This window comes from Rhodamnia argentea, chromosome 4 (assembly GCF_020921035.1).
Source record: "Rhodamnia argentea isolate NSW1041297 chromosome 4, ASM2092103v1, whole genome shotgun sequence".
Classification (NCBI taxonomy): Eukaryota; Viridiplantae; Streptophyta; class Magnoliopsida; order Myrtales; family Myrtaceae; genus Rhodamnia; species Rhodamnia argentea.
Genome location: NC_063153.1, coordinates 22,797,982 through 22,807,108, shown reverse-complemented (window position 1 = coordinate 22,807,108; position 9,127 = coordinate 22,797,982). Strand labels below are relative to the sequence as shown.

Here is a 9,127-nt window from a genome sequence, read left to right as displayed (position 1 = left end):
ATAGAATGCAGCAAACGTACCCGCGACTGTGCGTGCGACCCGTGGTGAGGCTTTTTGGAGGCGGCTTTGGTTGCGAATTGCCCTGCTCAAGCGCTTCTTCTTCTTCTTCTTCTTCTTCTTCTTCTTCTTCCTCCACTTCGCTGCGGGACGAAAACACAAGGCATCCGAGTGTATCAACAAAGCCGGAGGGGATTCGTTCATCTGCCCCTGGCCACGAGATGGGCCGGCAACACCTGGGCTGTGTTGTAGTGGGCCTGGGCCCAATAAGAAATCGCAAAATTCGCTTGCGACAGTCCGGAATTGGCATTATTCAACAATTTATTTATTTATTTATTATTTAAAATTATTATATAATAAATTTCATGACTCATTAGAATAGTGTGACCGTGCATGGATATAAGACACTCTTACATCTCTTGGAAGGTTTATGTCTGTTTGGACATAACTACTAAACCGACACTCTTATAACATTTGGAGTATTTGTGTCTGCTTTAAAATAACTATTGATTCAGCTATGAGAAGGTATGATTGAACGTACAGTTTCGGACATGAAGAGATATGTCTGAACTATATGTTATTAGACACGAAGAGTTGCATTGAATTAACTACTTTTCGGACGCGAAAATGTGTGTGTGTTTTTTTTTTCTCGGTATATATTCAATTGTTGTGTTCATTTTCAAAGTTCTCCTTCAAATTTTCGTTTCCTTCAAACGAGAGAAGCACAACATTTGTTTCCGATTATTTCCTAGAGAGTTCTTGAAGAAATACTAGAATTACTATATAATATTCTCGCTCGAGACTTTGTTGTTATATCCTGGAGGATCTTCGCCATTAACCATTGGTGACGATGCGGGGTAGATAATTCGTTAGAGAAAGTGTTTTCACGCCTCATAGTCTGATTTCGTTATTCATCCTATTCGACGCTAAATTTCCCGACAATCGGTCCTATCCAAACTTGCACGAGTGGTTCCACAGTCATCCCTCTCGCATCTCATGGGGAAAAGATACTTCATTTGCAGTTCACCTGGACATCGCGCTGCCGAAATGAAGATCCAAATTGACACGCTGACGGCTTCATCGACTGCATCTCCATCTCCCACCACTTTGCCTCCTCTAGGACCTGTGTCTCAACTCCGTTACCTGCCGCTTTGCCTCCTCCAAAGCCGGTCTCGACTCCGTCACGCTCAACACTAGTCCGTCCAGTTTCGCCTCCGTCTCTGAAAGCATCTTTGCCGCCGACAACGCCTTCGTCAAGATCGACTTCTATATTGTCGACCGCGGTTTTGATCACTCCCCCAAGCCACGTATCGGCGGAACCGATGGCTTCGCCGGCTAAGAAGGGCAGCTTTCCCGCCACTCTAGCTGCGGGATTTGAGCTTTTCGGCGTGTTACTTATTGACCAGAAAGGCATATCTTAGAGCTACACGTTGACCATGGTTAAAATTTCAGTCTACAGAAGAAGCATTAGCGTAAGTTTTAGTTTCTTGCACAAGGTATGAACTCACTCTCGCCACATGATCAATTTAATGTTGCGTGAGTCAGTTGATTTACTCTGGATTAAGCTGTGGAGGAAAATGGACTGCGGTAAATGAATGAAATTACCGGTAGCATGATGAGTAAACCTCTAAAAAGTCAACCAACCTACCTGCTACTTCACTTGAGATTTCACACTTGTCTTTTTTTGATATGACACGGACGGGTAATGTGTCACATGAAGAGACAAGGCCAAGTATGACCTCATGATGAATAATGAGATGAATACCAAAAAAAGAAGGCAACCCTAATTGAGAGCGTGATTAATTTTAAGATTGACTTTGCTAGATTATGCCTCACTTGTTGAAGTCTATGAACACGATTAATCACGCCGACCTTTCAACTTAAGACTTAATATTCTGAAAATCGAATAAGAATCAAAGCACAAAAAACCATAATAAAATGAAAAAAGGGAAAAAAAGATAAAAAGAAATCATTTCAACTACTCATTATTGCGAGTATAATGCTATCCTTAGCAAAACAAATAATTGGCGATGCAAAGTGGGGGGCGATTCGAAAATAGGAATCACATGAACATCAATAAGAGGTTCGATGCCGATGTCAAGTCGACTGTAATTTACACACAAAAAAAAGACAAAATAAAATTTCATAGATGAAATAATCCACATGATGTACCTTGGTCCATACATCAATAAGATTAACGATGGGTGAATTGACGATTTGCGATTACCCTTTCATTTTTCGCACGTTCGCGTCGCTTCATCACCTCCACAGAAAAAAAAGGATGGGGATAGATTTTGAAAGATTAAAGAGTTTTGAAGAGCGAGAAACGTCGAGTTTACGTATCGGGAAATCGTGATTCTAGTGAAAGCGCCGATGAACTGATGCAAATGAATATTTGGGTTTGACCCGACTCCGACCCGGGAACTAACTCGAGCGAATACAACTCATTCGACAGACACAATAGTGAATCTTTAGCATACCCGCATAATCCTCTTTGATGCTGGATGCAAAAACTAAAGAGAAAATCGAAAATAAAAGTTAAAACGATTTCAACAACGATGGATGGAGATGCGGGGTATCGATCCCCGTACCTCTCGCATGCTAAGCGAGCGCTCTACCATCTGAGCTACATCCCCCTCGCTGCAAATTTGCCTGTTAAAATCAATAATTTGGCAACTTCCCACACGACGAAAACGATCGGCGATTCAATTGTGCTCAGAAGCTATCATGTCGACCACTGCTTGAGGTTCAGCTTTTGGCGATGAATGGATATGCCCCCGATTTCCTTCCCAAGTTCGCTTGACTGAAGTAGCCCAAAGATGGAAGGTTTGACAATTGGCTAACTCAGCATGACTCTCGCTTTGCAAGGCCCGGAGAATTAATGCATCTTCTCATCTGTTGGCTTGTATAATCCCTCCCCACCGAACTCTTTACTTAGCCCACAGCCAAATCTTTCCCTCGTTGATTGACATTGCTCCGTCCCCTGCTCGTGTCGCCGTGGGCCGTAAGAAGTTGATTGTGCGGAGGATCGATGATCATGCCGGGCGCGTAGTGACCTATAGGAAGGAAGCGCAGGGATGCGATCGTCAAGAAGGCTGTGTGGCACGGATGCCGGGCTGATAATGTTTTCTCCGAACGATCAACTGACTAGCTCAGCCAAACAGCAGATCGATTGTAGTAATGTTCTTTCATTTGGCGGATTCTTCCCTCGTATAATCATCCTCGGTTTCCTTCTTCCTCATTAACTTATCGAAACAAGATCTTTCTCACAGTGTTGAGGAAGTCTTTTTCTGTGATATCTCAACCTGCCCGATGCATCGCGAGGAGGGTATATATACATAATCTATTCTCTATCTTTTCCTGATCAATCTAAACTTGATTTCTCCTCATAATGTTTATCTCGAATCGCAGGGTGGTCGAAAACCAAGACGTGAGTAAAAGTTCTCTTTTCGGAAATCGTATTTTGGCTTCATTGTTTGGATCCGTTAGTATGAGTTTGGATTAAACACTCCCCCATGGAGTTCAAGTTTTTCGATATCGGGTCACGATTCGTGCTTACAGGTTTTGCGTCAAGGCCTTAAACATGTTAAAGTGTGAAGCACAAATGCTCGAAATCCCGACAAAGTAAGTCCAAAAATACTCCACCTGAGAAACAGAGAGCGAGAAAAGCTTCGTTCGTTCTCATAATCTTTTACTGCTTTTTGCCTAATGAATTGCTTCTCCTTCATTTGATTGCGATGAACTCTTCGGTGACGGTCCAACTGCCTTCAGACTGCAAGTAAATCGATCGATCTATGATTGCTACTCTTGCTTGTCACCGACTGGCTTAATGAATCAAAAGATTATCGATTTTGAGTTTAACAATTTTTCACAGGCTCTCGAGGAAGAACTCGTTGTGGTTAATCAACAACAAGCTGAAGCACAGGATAAGATCAGGTTTGTAAACTGTACTCATGTCCTCAAAGTTGTATAGTCAGCTGCGGGTTTTGGTCTGAATTGATCGAATGCACCTGATCCACTTTGCTGTGATGCATGGTGAAATAAAACTTCCGCTCCAGAGCCGGAAGAAGTCGGATCGGTTCGAGAAGTTGAAGTGCACATAAGGTTCCTTAATGATGCTATCAGGCGGTTAGAACGTCTGAAAGTGAGTTTATTCATTGGGCGCATTCTTTCTTGTATATGTGTTGGACTTGGAAATAACAGGGATTGTTTGTTTGCCAGCAAGCAAAATGGTCATGGAACCGCCTTCTGCCTCAAGAATCTGCCAGTTTGGAGGTATCAGAAAACAAGCATTCCATACGCTAAAACACTAGTCAAGCGCAGATCAGTCGAAATTTCAACTCTTTTGAGAACGAAAAATAGAGACACGGGCACAAAAATTCATCTTGTATCATTTCTTGATTGAGTGTGTTGCGACCTGTTATAAGAAGGTGTTCTGATTAATGACTATAACCTCGCTCGTATCTTGCCGAGTTAATGTCTAAAAAGTTCATAATAAAGGAACGCCAGCTCGTTCCGGTGATAGATTTACTGTGACGAAAGTCACCAGAAGAACTTGAAAGTACCAATACCACCGATTCGTTATCTTTCTTACTGAATTCCTCCTCCTCCTCCTCCTCCTCCTCCTCCTCTAAAAGCCATTCGGTGTTCTTTGTTTCCAAGTACCAGCTGAATTAGCCAGGGGTTCATATCCGGCAACTAACAATTCTGCATATTCTACCCTGGAGCGGTATTGCTCTTTGATTGATTCCAGGGGCATTCTTTAATTATGAATCTGCCTGTGCACTCGCTTTTGCCCCTTACCTCGTTCTTCATCAGCTATACCATTTCCACCCTGATCACTTCAGACGGATTAGTGGCTCCTTTCCAAGCTAGATGACCGCGAATCCATGCATGATCTATCAGATGGCTTACAGGGAAGATGAAGGATCTCACACAAGTTTTATGCAGGAACCGTTCTACCGTTTTGGTGAAGCGGCGCCACAACCAAGCATTGGCCTCTCGAAGCCACAAGCCGAGTGGAACAATTAAAAGAGAGCCTAGACACAAGGGCTGAACCTTCAGCTTGCTCTCAAGGTTATTGAGGAAAAGGTTTCAAATTTTAAAGAAGGTCAATTAAGTCTATCGGCCTTGCAGTACGTGTTCAATATAAACATTTTCCTGGTCAAGGATTTGATAATGGATGTGCTAGATTTGCTTCTTCTATAGTGACACAATTTGAACTTACAACTGCAATAAGACCATTTCAGATCTACCTCAATTTTGATTCTCTCAAGCATATATTCAACTATAAATCACAAACTACTGCTTCAATATGACATTCTCCAGCATGAGATCGTCGTTCGATTACCACTAAACAAAGACATCCTCGACATTTTTCCAAATGAACCGTGAGGAGAGCTCTAACTTGTGGAGCAATTACAAGTAAGCTGTATCCAAATTGAGCCATTATCACTAATACGACGCTACATAGGTCAACTTAAAAACCAATAAATGAAAAGTACAGTCAAAATATCAAAACCCATCTTTCTATCCTCGCCCAGGTTACGATAAAAAATATACTTCCATCCAAACTACACGAAATTCTCAAGAGCAAGAGTGAGAGAGAGTGCATCAATGACCAGCAATCAAAAGCTACATCAAAACTTGTTCATGGTCCCAAAATGCAGCTTAAGCCACAAGGGTGCTAGCAGTTGTAGACTCGCTGCAACACAGACATAAAACAAGGGAAAAGTTAAATCATAAAATTCAGCATACATTTATCGAAGACACGATAATGGAGAATGCACATTACTAAACCAAAGATGAAGTTTGAAGGAAATTTTCAACCCATCTTCCCTAACAGGAGAGATCTAGAACTGGAAAACACCAAGACAAGCAGGAAAGCATATCTATACTTAAAAGAGTAACCAGGGATGAGACCATAGTTCGCAATGACTCCGTTCAGACATCAAAAACTTAAAAACTCAACATCAAGATAAACTAACCACAGTTAAGTTGCAGACCACTTTGGTTTATGTATTCTAATTAAAACCACGAGTCCAGGAAAACTCGGTCATCTCTAAAAGACTCATAGGCGAGCTAGCGCTCCAAGTCGTATTAGGGAAAAAAGAGTCAATTGGTATCGCAAGGGAGTTGTCTTTTTGACTCCTCTACCTATGTGCAGGTCAAAACTCCTGAAGACTAATTCCCATAGATTCAATAAGGTGCTAGATGGTGACAATTTAGAGAACCATAGAATACACAGAACACAACTTGATACTGTGCTGACCACCATGCAACATGAAGATTTCCAAAGGAGCCAAACATCAGCAAGTGAGCTTACTATTTCCAGACAGGAGGAAGCTTCTTGGTCTTCTTGTAGTACCGTGCAAGCCTGTGGATCCTGCTCTCAACAAGAATTAGCCTAAACTTGGAATCTTTGTCCTTCCTGTTCCTCTCCAAATGCTTCCTGATGGACACTGCCTTCTTGATGAGGTGGTACAGATCCTCAGGAATTTCAGGCGCAAGACCTGACCACAAAGCAAAACCAAATTGTTGGAAAAATGAGCCTTTCTGTTATCCAAATAATAGAAAGGAACCGTGCGCCAACAACTTGTGGAGTTTGGTTAGTAGTAGTAGCAGCAGAGGCATCTCCAACTACAAAATATAATGATCCATACCAACTTTTAAGCAAAACAAAAACATGCACCAGATGCCAAAAAATCATTTTTTAATCCCATCAAGCAGTTTTCAGAATAATTTGAGGACCCATAATAACGTAGAAATTCCCAAAAAACAAACTAATCTCCTCTTAAAGATGGGCCTAACTGGCTTCAGCCGCCAAAGTCATCAAGCTTACAGCTTAAGAACTACACAGCATAGAGTTACTTTTGTACATCTCAAACGCAATGCATTAATAGCAAATCCACTTCACAAATGCCAGGAACATAGAAAGTAATCATAATCAGTAGCGGCGAAAAGCATACCATGAGCCTTGAGGATACGCAAAATCTTGCTCCCAGTGACGCTCTTCACCTGGGCAATCCCGTGAGAGTCACGAAGAATGACACCAATCTGCGACGGCGTCAACCCTTTCTTCGCGAACTTGCAGATGTTCTCCTCAACCTATAACAATCGAATCAATCACACCCAGATACGTCCGTCTCACACAAAACCGAAAACCGAAGCTTCAACTCACACAAAATGAACAGAGATTCCACTCACGTCCTGTGACGAGATCTTGAGCCAGCTCGGTGGAGTCCTCTTGTATGGAAGCGCCGAGGCTGAGATACCCTTACTGCAAAAGACACGACCAAATCAGGCACTTGTTCATCCGAACCAAAGTGAACAGATAGTCGTAGAAAAGATGGAATGCAGCAACGTACCCGCGACTGTGCATGCGACCCATGGTGACGGTTGTGTAGGGCGGCTTCGGCTGCGACGACCCTGCTCAGGTGGTTCTTCTTCTTCAGCTTCGCAGCGGGAGGGGAGGGGATGAAGGCAAAGATCTAGGGTTTCGTCGGTCCGGGACAGGGGACTAGAACACTCGACATGAACCCTCTAATGGGCTTAGGCCCAATAAGAAAATGCAAAATGGGCCAGGACGAACAAGCACTCCTTTTGGGCTCTCTCTCTCTTAGTAACTTCTGTAATTTTGATTTCCTTTTTCTTTTAAGTCAATCTCATTCATTATGCTTTGGAATGCATTTATTGGATGTACTAATGCCCTATCACATCCATCTAGAAGGAGTCTTTATGTCGCGTTACCAAGGGCCTCGTTTAAATAAAAATGGAATTCATTTATTTCAAGGGTGTTGGATAATTTTTATAGATTCCATTATTTCACTGGTTCAGACTAAATGATTAAATGAACCCCTATAGTGCCATGTTTAGTAATTCCCGAATCTTTCGTGCATTATGTTAAATACCAAGAAAAATCAATAATGACTTCAAAAGAACCCTTGATTCAAACAATTTTTAGAGAGCTGCAAAAAAAAAAACCGACTACCCCTCTTTCCTTTCCTCATTCTGATCCAATCCCTATTGGAAATAAAATTGCACCCGGTAATTAAACACTACATTAGTAGTGGAAGGGAATCAATATTCTAGCAAGCCGATTAACAAATATTGTGTGCGAAGTACAAGCCCGGAACACGGGAGCCGAAACTCCGATGACTCACCTCGAGCTCCGGACTTGGCTTTTGGATTTTTTTTTTTGAATTTTTCATATTTTTGTAAATTTAAAGGACCAAAAGTCAAGTATGCGCCGACCATCCCATCATAGATATAGAGAGATTATATTCACTTAGATGAATTATTACATGGCTTAAAATATCTTTGATGATGAGATAGAAATAGAGTGTTATAAACTTAGGTAGGTCCAATTAGATACCACGATCCTCTTTGTCGATGCCATTTTTTTAAGCAAATTATCAGAGCCAATTTGAGTTTGACTTCTTGGCATTCTCGTTCGAGGGAATTCAAAGGCGGGGTACTAAAGAAAAACCCAATATGTATAATTTCTAAGACACGGAATTTACATAAAACATTCCAATAAATGCTCATCCCGGCTTGGAAATAAGTTCTTTGTAAAATATATTAAAATAAATAAATGCTTCTTGAATTTTCTCTTTCAAATAGGGAAGCATGTTTGTGCTACAAAAGAATGTTTGTTTCCCAAGAATTTCGCGGAGTGGGGGTGGCGGTCATTAGTACGAGGTTTCCATCGCCGTTTTTTTTCTTCGGACCAAACCCTAGCCGCCTTTTACTCTATGGATAAAAAGGGCGATTCGGAAAAATGGAAGATTCCAACGCACGAGATGCTCGGCGTTGGATTCCAGCCTTGGGGCATCTTTGGTCGGCCCGCCACGTCGTCCACCATCCAACGGCGAATCGGCTTGGGGCGCACGCATGCTTGTTTCCCACGAATCACGTGAGGAGCACGCTCCCATCGCTTTTGTTTCGCGCTTACCGTACGCCCTGCACCACCGAATTCCACGCTCCTCGGGAGAGAAAAATTCCCCCGAAATTTATAATTTTAATTTCCATATTTTCGTCAACACACGAGATATATTCATCAACATTTTATAGTTTCCATATATTTTTGCGATAATATACTTGTTGACGGAAAAGAAAAAAAGACGTATGC

The 9,127-nt window shown here is 42.0% G+C and overlaps 1 protein-coding gene and 1 non-coding gene across 2 annotated transcripts; both read right to left on the bottom strand.

Annotated features, from left to right (window-relative positions):
* Positions 1–2,560: 2,560 nt before the first annotated feature.
* On the bottom strand, positions 2,561–2,633 carry TRNAA-AGC. Its single transcript has one exon. It is a non-coding gene; the product is annotated as a tRNA-Ala (tRNA).
* Positions 2,634–5,218: 2,585 nt separating this feature from the next.
* LOC115740562 (40S ribosomal protein S13) lies at positions 5,219–7,523 on the bottom strand. Its single transcript, XM_030674065.2, has 5 exons — positions 7,365–7,523; positions 7,204–7,276; positions 6,966–7,104; positions 6,323–6,509; positions 5,219–5,701 (listed from the first exon to the last, which is right to left on the bottom strand). The coding sequence occupies exons 1-5, from the start codon at positions 7,385–7,387 to the stop codon at positions 5,668–5,670; spliced, it is 456 nt and encodes a 151-aa protein (XP_030529925.1). The 5' UTR covers positions 7,388–7,523; the 3' UTR covers positions 5,219–5,667.
* Positions 7,524–9,127: the final 1,604 nt, after the last annotated feature.

Coding starts and splice junctions, on each gene's coding strand:
- LOC115740562 (XM_030674065.2), bottom strand. CDS start 7,387: ATGGGTCGCATGCACAGTCGCGG. Junction 7,277..7,364: donor GGTCGCATGCACAGTCGCGG/GTACGTTGCTGC, acceptor TGTCTTTTGCAG/TAAGGGTATCTCAGCCTCGG. Junction 6,510..6,965: donor GCGTATCCTCAAGGCTCATG/GTATGCTTTTCG, acceptor CTTTGTGGTCAG/GTCTTGCGCCTGAAATTCCT.